Genomic DNA, 15,765 nt, shown 5'->3' on the forward strand with positions numbered 1-15,765 from the left:
AATTATGTATTTTTACTGAGCCACAAACCATTCTTGCAATGGCATTGGCTTGCTGGAATGTAAACAGCAACTAATATGACAGTTAACTTTTTCTTTTTTTGTCACATTGTTGTATTGGGATATATTGTATTTCTTATATTGTCCCATTCCTAGATATAAGTTATATGAGGATAGGATCCTTGAGGAAAAAAACAACAAAACAGTTGGTTTACAGTACATTGACCGTGCCTCATGATGATCACTACCCAGAGTTTATCCACCTATTTATTTACCACTACATCACTAGTTACAAGGTTTTCACATGGTCTGCTTCCAGGTGATGGTACTGGACTGTGCATTAGTAGAAGACCAGTGTGTATCTGTAGATTGTTTGTATTGCAAATCAAAGTGAAGGTCTGCAGAATCCCACGGGTCAGCAGGCAGCTAATGACATGTGGCAGCACAGAGTGGAAAACCAGTGTAATCTGCATAATGTCATAGTCTAAAGCATGATATAGTCTGCATTACGTTGGATCTGCTGGTAATTCTGTAGGTAATAATACCGTAGCACAGCTGCATCATATCATAATCATAGAGTAGTCTGCAGTGTACAGGCAATTACAGTGTCAGCTGCTGTGAAATCCAATAGATCCAATGCATCATATTGTGTGAAATAACATTTGGTAGCATGCAGGAAAAGCAACATTATGATGAAACAGCCACCTCTGTATATCAACCAAAGCAGGGACAGAATGACTTGGACCCACCTCCAGCTAAAATGCTATACACTGCAGTCACAAATATCCCATCTTTTTTTTTTAAGCTAGTGCGTCACAGTGACTCCAGCAGCTATAGCTGATATAAGGTATGATGTGAGACCAGCCATTTTAAAATATTAACCAAAAATATATATATTTATGTGAGAGTAAGGTGACGATGGGACGCTCAGATCTTGCTAAGCACATTAGAGATGACTGGTTGTACTGAATGTTTAACGAAATTAATGGACACCTTCCAGCCAATGGGAACTGAGTATTCCCCCAGGCCATGGTGTAATTTACAATGAAATGAGTGTAAGCTATGAAATGACCACAACCATAAAATATACGGAATGGGATGAATAAATTGGTCCTAATTAAAGCACAAGCTCTTGAGAATCCTAAGAGGCAGCCTGCAGGTAATAATGTTGCATATCGGTATCATTTATCTCTACAGATAGCATGCTACTAAAATTGAATTGGCTAGGGCTTCCATTCCCTATGTCATTTAGTGGCTAATGGCTTTAATTTTTTTCATAATTAAAGTGAGCACATGAGGTTGGTTGCACACGTAAAGCTTAAGATCCCTCCATCCGACTTGTTTTCAACTATTTTGAACCCATTCCTCTCTCATCTCTAGCAGAAACCGCATCTTAAACAAAGTCCAAGCTGTTGTTCGAACCCTTACCCCTGAACCCTAGTCAGACTTTCACAGAGTTTACACAGTACTTCAAAGAGCGCCCTCTTTGAAGTAACTAATTCTTTTAGCTAGCAGATTTGGGGGAAAGTTTGATTTTAATCCTTTTAGATCTTAGTGCAGCCTTTGACACGGTAGACCATGCAATTTTAATTGAACCCCCTCAAATCCCAGGTTGGTGTGAAGGAAACAGCCACAGAATTTGAATGGATAGAACAGCCTTTCCACTGTTTTCTACAGTGTTTTGGCTAGTACACCAAAAAATAGCGTCTATGGTTAGTTTCTATGGTGACAATGGAATGGTGTAACACCGGCTGCCACACAGCGTGAGTGGGTTGTAATGTTACAAGACTACCGAACGTTTCCACTGCTTGGTCCTTGCTGCGACTTGCCGTAAGCCGGTTTATATGGAAGCTAGGCCAACGGTACCAAGGAGGTTTTACATTGGAACGGTACACATAAAAATGACCACCCAGGACCGTTGATTTGAATGGGAGGGACTGTTCTGTCCATTCAAATTCTGTGGAAACAGCACTTAATTGGTTCAGCTCATACCGCTCATATAGGATTTCCTCTATCGCTGTAGGACACTCCTCCTCTTTCTTCAAAACACATTAGCTCTGGAGTTCCTCAAGGCTACATTTTAGGCCCCATTCTGTTTTTCATTTGCATGCTCCCACTTGGCCATATCATCCGTAAAGTCAATTGTTCTTTCCACTGGCACACAGAAACCCAGTGATTTTGAATGGCTAAGCCACTCCCAAGAGATGGCTCAGTGATATAAAGTACCAGATGTCCCAATTTTGTTTGCAAAATGAAAATTAACCAGAAACAGTGTTATTTGACCTCATTTAGTAATCTGGAGAAAGTCATTCATGCTTTTATCTCCTCACATCTCCAGCTTGGGCAAAATGGCAGCAGCTAGGGTTTTAAGTCATACAAACAAATGAAACACCATCACCCAAATGTTGAGCCAATGTTAAGTTCCTGCTGTAATACAGGGGTAGAACTTCAAGCCCCAGTCTGTAATTGCAGTGTGGTGTTCTCTTGTTGAACCACTGTCTCCATGCTACTGGCTTTGTTGATATTTTTAATTGTTTGGACTGGCAGTATGTGACAGCTAAACATAACTTTTTATGTGGATGTTGAGGCTGTGAAAGGTTTGTTTATGTCGGCAATGGTTGCAGATAGTGAAGTAATACAGGACTGTTTTTGTGTTATGATGATTTATGGAAACATCCAAATTTATTAAGATGATCAAATAATCACTATTACTGTTAAACCAATGGTAGTCTAATAATCCATTTGCTGTAGGCTATCTAAGACCTAAGATAACGTGGCAATTGATGGATGCTTTTATCTAAAACAAACAAATTACAGGATACTTTTTCAGTATGGGTGGGAAGCAAACCACTAACCTTGGCATGGTGAGATTAAAATACAATAAGATATTGGCAAAACATAACATAGTAATAAAATAGTAACACCTGAGAGTAAAGCAAGAGAATGCTACAATAGCTTCAACAGTGTGAGAAAAAACTGCATCCTCACAGCATCTTTGCATGACTCCCCTGTGATGTATGTATAACATCCATAATCATCAGTCTCATAATGACTCATAAAATGGCAGATCATTTTTCACTAGGTGACAGTCATAAATTAGCGTCAATTAAAATAATGGGGCAAACTACTGGTTTCCCAGGTTTTTTAAACTCTGGATGGAGACCCAAAGTGGATTGCAGGCTTGGTTTCTGGTGGATTTCCAGATTAGCAGAGTACTAGTACGTTATAATCCCAGTGTGAGAAACTATGTTTTACTCAGCTTGGGTCCCTGGCTAAAACTGTTTAAGTAGGCCTGGTATGTTGTGAATGAATATATTATGCAATAAGCTATATATGCTATATATGTTTTACATCATACTGAGTCATTCACACATGTTTGTCATGCATTTAACAATTTCTTGCTGTCTGCTCTAAAAGGCAATTCATTTTAGACATACAGTACTGTGCAAAAGTCTTAGGCATATGTCAAAGAAATCCATAAAGCGAAGATGCTTTCAAAACTAATGAAATGAAAAGTTTCTGAATATCAAAAATTTACAATAAACAGCAGTCTACTGACACTCTAATGCAGAAAACAAATAACCATTGAAGACTTCTAAGAAATGTATATAAAAAATCTAGGGTGCCTAAGACTTTTGCACAGTACTGTATTTCTGTAATAAGTATTCTATTCTATTCTGCCCAGGCATTTCTTAATTTGATATAGTGGAGAGCTGCATTGTGGTAAATCATATCTACATTTTACAGTGTTGTGATTATGTTATGATGGGTTAAGAAAGTGAGGACAATTTATTTCCCATCTGCAAGATGTGAAAACACCCAATATTTAGACGATCAAATAAATTCAGATTGGATCTTTAAAATGTCAGCTAATGAATTTTTATTTCAAGGCTGGCTTATTGACTATGGACACAGAAGAGAGTCACTTATTTCCCTTTTTCCTTCCCTGCCTTCACTGTATCCTGGAAATTATTATGAAAGACCCTGCACCGTGTGAGTACGTGTGTGTGTGTGTGTGTGTGTGTGTGTGTCTGTGTGTGTGTGTGTGTGTGTGTGTGTGTGTGTGTGTGAGTGAACATACACAATAGCAGGATGTGGCTGGACTGAAACCTTCCGCTGTAGACCGCTAAAGGCATTTCCTCACACGCACGCACACACACACACACACACACACGCACACACATGCCACCACACACACACAAACATTCATAGAAATGTTTGTCCTGAAGAACATCTCCAAACACAGCCACATAACACAGTGTACTGGCATGCGGCTTGGTTTGATAAAACACATTTCCGCCAGTGGAATGTGGGAAACATGCGCTGTGTGTTTGTCTTTTTTTCAGGTGATGGTTATGTCATTGTCACAGTGCTGATAGGATCCTGGCTGTTTATCTAAGCCAATACTATAATTCTGTCACTTTGCCAAGGCCACCAGCTGCTAGCCTAATAAGTCTTTAGCACATTGAAGCTGCGCTGTGACCTAAAATGTGAGGTAATTTCTCAGTGAACCAGAATAAGACCTTCAAAACACCCAATATGACAGGCAGGGGGGGGGCACACTACATGATTTTTAGCGTGATTCCAGCATCACCACTGATTTTCACGATTGGAGTGAGTTGGTGTTAGCTTTGGCCTGTCGTACAGATCACCTGGTAGTGTCTGATGGTTCAGGACTTTATCTCTTGCCTCTTGATTCAGTCGGGACCATCAATATTATTTCAAACATGTTTGATTTTTTTACCACTCGAATCTGGACAAATATTGATATCCTCCTGTAGTGTGAGCTGGTTCGACAAATTCAATCCAAACAGAGACCAGCAATAGACAATGAGAACTGAGCGCGGAGGTCTAGTTAAGATAAGACCATTGAAGTCAAGTCAGGTTAAGTCAAGTCAAGTTAAATCAAGTTAAGACCAGTCAAGGCAAGTCAAGTCCAGTCAAGACCAGTTAAGGCCAGACCAGGCAAGACAAGTCAAGTCTACTCTAGTCTAGTCTAGTCAAGGCCAGCCAAGTCAAGTCAGGACCAGTCTAGTCTAGTCTAGTCTAGTCAAGGCCAGCCAAGTCAAGTCAGGACCAGTCTAGTCTAGTCTAGTCAAGTCAAGGCCAGCCAAGTCAAGTCAAGGCCAGCCAAGTCAAGTCAGGACCAGTCAAGTCAAGTCAAGTCTAGTCTAGTCTAGTCTAGCCTAGTGTAGTCTAGTCTAGTCTAGTCTAGTCAAGTCAAGTCAAGTCAAGTCAAATCAAGTGTAGTCTAGTCTAGTCTAGTCTAGTCAAGTCAAGTCAAGTCAAGTGTAGTCTAGTCTAGTCTAGTCTAGTCTAGTCTAGTCTATTCTAGTCAAGTCAAGTCAAGTCAAGTCAAGTCAAGTCAAGTCAAGTCAAGTCAAGTGTAGTCTAGTCTAGTCTAGTCGAGTCGAGTCAAGTCGAGTCAAATACAATTTCAGACCATGATGCAACTCAAAGTGCTTTAAAAACATGGAATAACTTAAATCCAACAGTAAAATGGTATGTTGAACTTTATGTTTAAAACCATTTTTTGCTTACTGAAACTATTTGTTTTAGTTGAGAGGTTCCTCTGCATTGTCAAAGTAGATAGTAGTGTTTATTTCTGTCTCTTTCATCTTCAAAGCCTGTTGTGTTTGTTTGATGAAAGGGATGAAAGTGACTGTGTGTATGTATGTATGTGTGTGTGTGTGTGTGTGTGTGTGTGTGTGTGTGTGTGTGTGTGTGTGTGTATGTGTGCGTGCACTAGGGCTGAACGATTTAGAAAAAATGTCTAATTGTGATTATTTTGACTGATATTGCAATTGCGATATGATTATATGATTAGAGGGAATGATCATTTTTAACGTATTAAAATGATTATGGTGTGATTTTTTGCGGGGATCTGTACCAAACAAAGATGTTTTCTTAAGTCTGTAGAATATGATGTGTAGGCCAGGACATCTCTGCAGCACCACAATATTTCATTTAAAATGGTATTTTGACACACATTTCACCTTTTAACAAATATTGCGCCTCCTGAAATTTGAAAATTACAGGAGGCCATATTGCGATAATATGAATATATCGGATAATATGAAAACGCATCTACATGAGTAATTATACTGTATATCAGTGTTTTAAAGGTACTTGTAAAGGTAACATGATTTGAGGCAATGGATATATAGATGGTTAATATACACAAGGCTCCTCTGAATAATTCTCAATGTGTGTGTGTGTGTGTGTGTGTGTGTGTGTGTGTAGGTTCCCCGTGTGGAGCTGACCCTCTCTGAGCTCCAGGAAATGGCCACAAGACAACAGCAACAAATAGAGGCTCAGCAACAGATGTTGGTCGCCAAGGTAATTTGTGCGCACACACACGCGTACACACTCACACACACACACACACACACATCCATACACACACACAGCTGTTGGATGGATTGCCTGTCAGTTAGCGTAAGGTTATCTATATGAGTCTGTCGGAATAATTCGGTTAAAGGGCCCCTTGGAGCTACGGTGTAAGGCTTCTGGGGAATGTGTGTGTGTGTGTGTGTGTGAGTTATGGGATCGTGGCTTGTAGGTCTCGGTACCATGGAAACAGGACATGTGATCCAGGTCAGGGGGGGTTAAGCACTGTCAAGATATCACAGCAGACTTCACATCTGCGTCCACCGATCACCTCCGCTTTATGTGTGTGTGATGACAGTGTGTGTGTGTGTGTGAGAAAGAGGGAGACGGCGGTCGCCCCATGCCGTCCCCATTCACGCAACAGGAAGTGACCTTTCAAGTCGACAGGAAATGAGGTCATCTGTGTGCCGCAGCTGCTGGGAAGTTGAGGCAGAAGTGTGTATTCCAGGAAAGACAGGGTGGGCTAGCAGCTCCTTAAGGCACATAGGGACAGTTTCCATCCGCTCAACATGGACTGAGGACTTCCTGTCTTTTCTATTACTCTACCATGCAATAAAACAAGCTAGTATTATGTAATGTGCCTTATTAGTGTGTATGTGTGTGTGTCTGTCTGTCTGTCTAGTGAATGATGGGCTGCTTCTTGCCAACATTCCATTTCCGTCTTCCTCTGTGTGTGTGTGTGCGTGTGTGTGTGTGTGTGTGTGTGTGTGTGTGTGTGTGTGTGTGTGTGCGTGACAGGTCAGCTGTAGTACGTGCCAGCACAATATAGACAGCGAGAGAGGTGTAAACTGCCTCAGTCAGCATCACATGGCAGGCCCTGTTTTCCTCTCTCTCTCTCTCTCTCTCTCTCTCTCTCTCTCTCTCTCTCTCCCTCTCTCTCAGTTCAATTCAGTAACTTCATTGGTAGGGCTGTTGATCAAAACAATGAAAACGAACCAATAATACATAGTTAATGCATTCAAACCATATTGAGATGCTAATTTATTTTGATTGAAAATGCATACTCACATAGTACATACTCATCAATATCTCTAGTAATGTATTACAGTTCCAAAATTGAGAATATGCAGCTATGCAAATTGTTTAGAAGCCAGTGGTGTGTGTGTGTGTGTGTGTGTGTGTGTGTGTGTGTAAGCGTGTTTAGTCTGAGTTCCACAATGACACCTGAAGTTGTATCCTCTCCTTTCTTTTCCTATAGGAGCAGAGACTGAGGTATCTTCAGCAGGGAGGCAGATCTAACCAGGGACAGACACAGGTAGGTTTCTATATATTTACACTCTTTACAAAAAGGGTTCTACACAGTACCAGCTTCTAAGCTTGAGCCATAGCAGAAAGAACCATAGAAGCTTTGTAGGTTTGTCAGAAATCTCCTAGCAACCACAGTTGGCCCCATCATGGAGGTCCGTTGGAGAATTGGCTGTGTGCAAATAATGGCTAAATATATAACAACCAGGCTAGAAAAAGAGAGACACCTGAATAAGATTGCAGTGTGGGTGTACATTTATTAGTAAGTAAGAGTTTTTATTTGATTGAAGATTTGTTTCCAAATGTAGGCTACTGTGACACAGTAAACTGTCTTGTCTTCAGCTCTCGTCTCTACTCCAAAACATGAAGAGTTGTAGCTTGAGAAGAGTCAGCTCAGTTAACCTGAACAAACTGTTAGTTAGCTAACTAGCCAGCAGGCTATTTAGCAAAGCAACTAATGTTAATGTCAATTACAAGTCACTACTAACTAGGGTTGCCAGATTTTCATCTTGGTAAAAGCGGACATTGTGTGTGTGCACGTTCATTCGCATCCTTATTCTCATGATCTCGGATGTGCATATAGAGCTCAAACCCAAGTTACCTATTCAGTTTTATCAGTATCAGTATTTCAGTTTTGTCTGTAGCCTATCATTCAGCAACAATATTATACTTTATATGCCTGTTAATGAATATATTTGATATTGAATTCATTGATAACCTTTGGAAACAGTTTGTCCACACACTCATCCTCAGGCGGAACACTTACAGTCATATCAATGCTCTGTAGCTAAATCAAAGTGAGCACAGTCAAAAAATCCTTATGATTATCATGATATTGATTTCAACCATATCGCCCAGCCCTACCAAGTCGTAAGTTTAGAAGTGTACCCAGCTGTCTCTGGCACTGTTGTTGAAGAGCTGAGGACCTCCAACATGGCCGCCAGAGGGAGTGTTACGTCACCTGAAAGCCCTAACACAGTATGGTCTAATGGTTCGACATTGGACCTTAAAAGAACCATTTAAGAATGAATGAAATGTTACACATCAGCAGTATAAAAATAACTTTTTCAGAACCTTTCCTCTGATATTTCAACAAGGGTTATTTGAGTTGTTACGGTTTTATATGAAACCGCAAATCTAACCAAAGTGTGTGGCAGTCTGTAAAACATCTAGATAGATAGTACTATCTATCTATTCGTTAATCAACAGACAGAGGGCCATTCAGGGATAAACATGATTCGTTAATGTTTTCCTATCATTAAAGGGCAGCAAATGATTATCTTCATAGCTGTCTCTTTGGAATCAGTGGTGAAGTGATGCGTTCATGCCTCCAGTGTCCAGACTATGAATGGACATCAGTTGGGTATGGCAAAGTGATCCTGAAAATATGAGGCCGCCTGTTAATTTGCTTCAACCCAGCTTAGGGAGAAAGACTTAATTCTCATTTTATCGTATTGTTATTTCAAAAGTTCACCAAAAACGTGACTTTCGGGTGGAAATGCAGCTTGTGTCTTTCTTCTCCCTCACTCTTCTGTTCCGTTCAGTCTGAAGCTGAGAAGCTGCAGCGGCTGAAGGAGCGAGTGGAGAGTCAGGAAGCCAAGCTGAAGAAGATCCGAGCCATGAGAGGACAAGTTGACTACAGCAAACTGATCAACGGAAACCTCTGTAAGCCTGAGCACACAGCAGAGATATATACTGTGTGTAATTGTGATGATGACTAATGGGCGACTGTTCTCTCTCTCTCTCTCTAGCTGCAGAGATAAACCATGTGAGCAGTCTGTTTCAGGAGAAGCAGGCAGAGCTGCAGTCTGCGGTGATCAGAGTGGACCAGGTAACATGGAGGGTGTGGGCATCAGTTGGGTATATGAAGGTGTGGGCATTCACCATACCTTATAGCCTAAAGTGAGTCCAGATTTGTACTTGTATAGGTTTTATAATGGAGAGTAAAGATCAAGCACAAATCGGCAGAAATCTACCTGGAAGCCATGTTTAAAAAAAATCACATCAGAAGTTCTTTCTCGCCACTCCGCCCCTTTTTTGTTTTTGTTGCTTGAGTATAATAACAATGTTTACAAATGACACTGAAACTACTTTAATTTGTAATGTCTGCTATGATTTTAAAAGTGCCAAAGCAGGTCCTGACTGCTGAAATTCACAGTCCACTAACAGGATTTTGTCAACAAATCTGTTAATTGCATTTCCCGCATTCTGTCAATCCTGCAAATTAATGCAATCTCACCAAGGTTATTATAGTTTTGCATTTTTCATTAGTTTTTATTTTTATTTCGTTCTGACTTTTTGTTTTCAATTTCAGTTTAGTTTGAATTCATTTTTAAAGCGGGTTTGCTAGTTTAGTTTAGTTTTTATTTTTTGAAAATGCTTAGTTTTAGTTTTTATTAGTTTCAGTGTTAGTTTTAGTCTTTTTTTGTAATATGGGGTATTTGTCAGGGGCGAGATTCAAAAAGGTAAAAAAAATTGGAAGATAGATTTCATATCCACCCAAAATACTAGGCTTATGTATGAAATAAATTGACAAAGACGAAAACTAAAGACATTTTCTCTATAATTTTAGTTTATTTTAGTTAGTTTTGTAAACACACAATACAGTTTCAGTTAGTTATCGTTTTTTTTGTAAAGCCTCCTTTTTATTTTTTATTTCAGTTAACGAAAATGTTTTTTCACACCCAGTTTTAGTTATTTCGTTAGTTTTCGTTAACGATAATAACCTTGAATGTCACCAAAACTCTACTTAGATGTTGTGTGACCAAATGACAAAAAAGGGAAGGAGGCTGTACTAATGTAAGGAGTCTGTTTCACTTCTAAATGCATTTCAAGCAAAGCATGTTTTTTTTCTTTTTGCTGTGTTTTTTACCAGTTGACCCAGCAGTTGGAGGATCTGAGGAGAGGACGCCTTCAACTGCAGCCTGCAGCGGCGCAGCAGGGAGCACCCGCCAGGTCCCAGGGAGCACCCACCGGGTCCCAGGGTGCGCCCGCTGGCCAGGAGGGATCGCCCCTTTCTGGCCCTGCAGCTGTGGAACTGAGGAAACTGTACCAGGAGCTGCAGGTAAAGAGTTAGATACACACCGGGGAATATGCTGCCTTCAGGTGCTCCTCGGACTTCAGAGGTCGTAAATACAACCTTCAGGCTGTTGTTTTATGTAGAAATCAAGCGGGGCAAAGCTACTTTATGGGAATTTTTTCAATTTGCAGTTTTGAATTAGAATATTGATAAGCAGCAACAAAAACAGACCGCACACTCTCCTCCCACGCTTCTTTTCCTGTTTCTTGGAGCAAACTCACCCAGAACAAAGATTTCAGACTTACTTTGTCCCTTCATCGCTCTCCCTCTCTCCCTCCTGCTCTCTCTCTCTCTCTCTCTCTCCCTCCGTCCCCTTCCGTCTCTCCTCACGCTCTGTCTCTGGTCCCCAGGCTCGTAACCGTCACAACCTGGAGCAGAGCAGCAAGCTGGCCCAGAACAAGGAGCTGCTGAACAAGAGGAACACCCAGGTGACGGTGATGGACAAACGCATCGGAGACCTGAGAGAGCGGCTGCACAAGAAGAGAGCAGAGGTATCCACACACACACACACACACACAGTCAATACTGATGACTCAGCGATTACGTGGCCAGATGCTGAGATTCCCTGGCTTTCAAACTCCTTTTCTGGCCTGTACTTTCTGGCATTTCAAGACACTTCCAATCACTTTCCCAGGAAATTCACTTCAGCCCAGCGGATGATAATGCACCTAATTTGCAAGTTTGCTTAAAATGTGCTCTTTCTGTCTCTCTCTCTCTCTCTCTCTCTCTCTCTCTCTCTCTCCGTTCGCGCCGCTCTAGTTGAGTCGTATGAACGGAGGAGGCCCGCCCTCCCCCCAGACCTCCCATCACCCCGGTGGCGGTGGCGGTGGCGGCGGCGGCGGCGGCGGTGGCGTTTCGGGGCGCGTGGCGGCTGTCTGCCCCTACATCCAGGTCCCAGCAGGGGGGAGGCAGGAGGCGGGGTACCCCCTGCCGCCCGACCCGCCGCCCAAACCCGCCCCCCTCAGCCACGTCCGCTCCCTCTCAGGTTGGTAAGAAGACAGGGGATACAGTGGAATTAACGATGAGATTAGCGTGTGACTTTATTGCGCATTGAGATAGGGTTTATTGTTTATTGTTTCGAGATTTTGAAGGCGTGTCATTTTTTTGCTCTTGATAGCGATGAGATTTTCCACTCTTTTTTTGAGGAGAGCCAGATGTTTTGGCTCCGTTCGGTTTAAAGCCTCAGCTCCCAAATGGCGCTTTGTTCAGCAGAATTTCAGTTTTTCCAAAAGGTCTCCATTGAATGAAAACTTGTCTTTTGATTGGTCACTTTCATGTAAAAAAAAAATAAAAAGAAAATACCTTTGACAATTGCTACTGAGCTATCTTTGCAAAAATGTAGCAGTGAGAGTGCCTCATTAGGTTGCTTAAAGGAATATTTCAACCAAAAATGAAAATTCTGTCATCATCTACTCACCCTCATGCCAAATGAATCACAGGTGAAATTTGTTAGTCCATATAACACACAGGGAGGCTGCCAGCACAACTTGGTAGCAGCCTTCTCCAAAACAACTGAAGTCAATGGGGACCTGTTCTTTAGGGTTCAACTGGCATGAGGGTGAGTAGATGATGACAGAATTTTCATTTTTGGGTGAACTATTCCTTTAACATCAACTTTTTATTAGGGCTTTGGACAAGCTCATCAGACCAAGGCTAACTGTTCTGTTTGTCATAAAACAATTCTTCACATTCAGTAGTAAAAGCTCAATTCTTTGTTTGACTTGATGTACTTTCAAAAGATTGCGAAGGACCCATCACTAGCTTTTACATACTGTAAAAAAAAATGGGGCGAGATCATTTTAACATTCGTCAAGAATTTCCTTGAAACATGATCAAAATCTTGAAGCATAGTTCCCACTTGCTTATTGGCACTGGGAGTTGCACAAATATCCACTGAAACAAGTGAAATGATGTCAACCCATGGCTTTATTTATTTTGTTTGTTTCAGAGAAATTGAGATTTTACAACTGCATTCAAGAGTTTTTATCATTCTGTTTTCTTTTGCTTCAATACTTCTAGCTGCACTGTCCAACATTTACATTTCCTAACTGTCTGTCCTTCCATTTCCTTTTCCTGTCTGTTTCCTCCTCTTCTTCTCCTCCCCTTATCTGTTGTTGTTGTTGTTGTGGTTTTTGTTGTCAATTTTATCTCGCTGTCATTTGTGTTGTTGTTGTTGATGTTTTGCATGTCGACGCTGTGGTTGTTGCGTTGTTGCTTTTGTTCATGTTTATGTTGATATTGTTGCTGTTGTGATTGTTGTTGTTGATGTTGTGGTTGTTGTTGTGATTGTTGTTGCTGTTGTTATGATTTGTGTTGGTGACGTCGTTATTGATGATGTTATTGTTGATGTCGTGTTGACATTGTATTGTTGTTTCCGTGGCTGTTACTGTTGTTTGTGGGTGTGGCCATGCAGAGGAGGACGGGAGTGGGGTCAGGAAGCCTCCCAGCCAATGGAAAGTGTCAGATTTAGACATCATCCTAGCGGAGCCCACTGAGAAGGGGGAGGGGCCTCAGTCCCCCCAGTGGGGCAACAGTAACAACAGTGAGTCCCTAGGAGCTGCTAGAAAAACTCCCTCACTACTAGTTCCATGATAGATTACCAGGACCTGATTCTTTAAATAAGCTGCAGCAGGCCTGTTTATGGTACTAGTTTGTTGTAATGAGCCTGGATTCCAAGGTGAGAGACTACATTTTCTACAGTTTGGGTTCTGAACTGAAACAGTTTAAGGGCACGTTCACACATGTATTCAAACTGGAGTGTTTACTCCTTTGGTTTGTTTGGGCAGATGATGCTCACATTCAGCTATTTCTTCATGTGTTCTTACCTGGTATGAACACCAGTAAATTATGGCAAAGACAGCAGACAAGTCCATCATGCTGAGCTAAATAACTGGACCAAAACCACCACCAAAATCTCTGGTGGTGATCTCTCAGGTGACCAAACTAAACAAGCTACCTGTGAGTCATGTGACTTTTGTTTACAAGCCCTGGTTTGTTTGTAATTGTGAACCTGAAGGAACCAAATAGGAAAATGCAACAAAGTCAACTTTTCCACTATGGTTCAGACCAAAGAAAACAGACTGTAGGCGTGATCGCACCCTAAGAATCCCTGCAACAGTACAATATTCCATAGACCTAACATTCATTAGATTATGAACATTAGTAAATCCAGCTAATAATCATACTGGCTTAGCATCTGAGCTTCACCCTCCATTCATATAACTAGCATCACCCTTGTGAACATAACCCACTGTAGAAATAGTAGTATATTTCTACACATTTGATCTTTGATTATTTAACTACTGGGTATCAGTGGAGTCTTGAACCAGGACTCTTAATGTTCTATTGTTTTCTTGAATGCCAGAGCAAATGCCACAGCTCTATTCATTGTCCCCATTTATGTAATGCGGAAAATACATTGTTCCAAATCATATCTACAAATAGTCTACAGGGCAGGCACAAAGACTTCTGAATGAGAGGAAGTCTGAAGTCAGGTAACTGTGTGTGTGTGTGTGTGTGTGTGTGTGTGTGATTGACGTCATATCAGCCATTGTTACTGTTGTTCAATACAGAGAGATGATTAAGGCTCTCCAGCAAAATTTACCACTGTAATATAATTCTATATATGAATACTAGTATATCCTCACTAGTCTGTACATGGAAATAAAATTCAACAGGAAATACAATTATTTTCACACACAAACCATTTACAAACCATGATTTACTTCCATAAGCTTTAGTATAGTAGTGAAGATTTTATTTTATTTTTATTTTTAAAGTTGAGTGTGAGAGAAATGGTCTCATATTCCCCTGACTTGGACTAGCATTTGCTAGCAAATGGTAACAGGATGCAGGAGCCAATTTCTCAGAAACAAAAGCTCTCTTTTTGAATGTCCCTAGAGGGGGCTTGGTTAATGATCAATAAGAAAGCCTTCAAAACTCCTGATACTCCTTTTTAAGAGAAGGGTTAGACTGATATATGGGTCTGCTGATACTGATTTTATTAAAAATCAGATCTGGTCCAGTCAGTGTGGTCCACGTCTGATATGATGGATATGATGCAGTTTGTTTGATTACATACTGTATTTATTGTAGAATTACAATTACAACTACACTAGTTGTCTATGGGAAGCCCTGAATTGATTCTAATGAGACATTTTGGTCAGATCCCACACAAGTATAGTGAATATGATTTATTGATATTTTTCTTCCTATTATTATGATTAGTTTCAATGGGGAGTTTTAGTGTCTCATGGTTTAAAGGTCCCATATGGTGTAAAACAGGATTTCCCTACCTGTAGCTGCCGGGCTGCGGTGTCTCACGTTTCACTCTTGAAACGGTTAGCCAATCACAACAGAGGGGTCGTTAATATTAATGAGCCTTAAAGACACAGAAACAGAAACAGAAACAGCCTGTTCTTGGTAAGGCTCAGAGAGATTCTGGAAAATGAACGTGTAAAAATGGATTGAGAGTGTTTTCGGTACATGACACCACACAAACAGAATTTAATGGACCTCAAGACATAAAATAAAACACTGGAAAGTGTATGGGACCTTTAAATGCTGCTTCAGAGGCTCTTCCACCCTGCCAACATTCTGGGGGAATCAATGACTGTTTGTAATTGCTGGAATGCACATGGTCAAATTCCTAGATATTGAATACTCACTATTGGCAGCTTCAATCCAAAAGCATCGGTATCGGCCTTCAAAAACCCATATCAGTTGAACTCAAAGAGGAGGCTTGAGTACTGATGAATACAAATCCTGAACCTCCCCTTTAAAAGTCTTCTGTAACAGGACTTAGTAACTGTGGTGATGCTAGTGCTGTAAGCAGCCCTCAGTCGCTTATTAACCACAACACTGACTGACTGCTTCTATTCTCAGGTCTCAGGCGGAGAGCCAAGTTTCCACTTAGCACAGAGCTGACTGTTTATTTCCTGTTGTGACTGTTTAGTTCCTGAGGTCAGCAGGTCACAGCAGCGGTTAACAGGCTGCCTGACTGACTGTAGCCTCACTTTCTAATAGGCCACCGGCCTCCCTGGTGGTGTGTTCAG

The 15,765-nt window shown here is 41.1% G+C and overlaps 1 protein-coding gene across 1 annotated transcript in view; it reads left to right on the forward strand.

The window, feature by feature from the left end:
• LOC139660789 (apoptosis-stimulating of p53 protein 1-like) overlaps positions 1-15,765 on the forward strand; it is a gene marked incomplete at its 5' end in the record, with an annotated part of 50,540 nt that overhangs the window by 18,116 nt on the left and 16,659 nt on the right. Inside the window, 8 exons of the mRNA XM_071539018.1 lie at positions 6,241-6,336; positions 7,586-7,642; positions 9,177-9,297; positions 9,384-9,463; positions 10,508-10,696; positions 11,062-11,202; positions 11,471-11,696; positions 13,125-13,253. Of these exons, the coding sequence (XP_071395119.1) occupies positions 6,241-6,336; positions 7,586-7,642; positions 9,177-9,297; positions 9,384-9,463; positions 10,508-10,696; positions 11,062-11,202; positions 11,471-11,696; positions 13,125-13,253 (1,039 nt within the window). The remainder of the gene's footprint in view (positions 1-6,240; positions 6,337-7,585; positions 7,643-9,176; positions 9,298-9,383; positions 9,464-10,507; positions 10,697-11,061; positions 11,203-11,470; positions 11,697-13,124; positions 13,254-15,765) is intronic.

Source organism: Centroberyx affinis, unplaced genomic scaffold (assembly GCF_046629955.1).
Source record: "Centroberyx affinis isolate AG114_WGS23_722 - 3 ecotype Tasmania unplaced genomic scaffold, CSIRO-AGI_Caff_v1 ptg003385l_1, whole genome shotgun sequence".
Classification (NCBI taxonomy): domain Eukaryota; kingdom Metazoa; phylum Chordata; class Actinopteri; order Beryciformes; family Berycidae; genus Centroberyx; species Centroberyx affinis.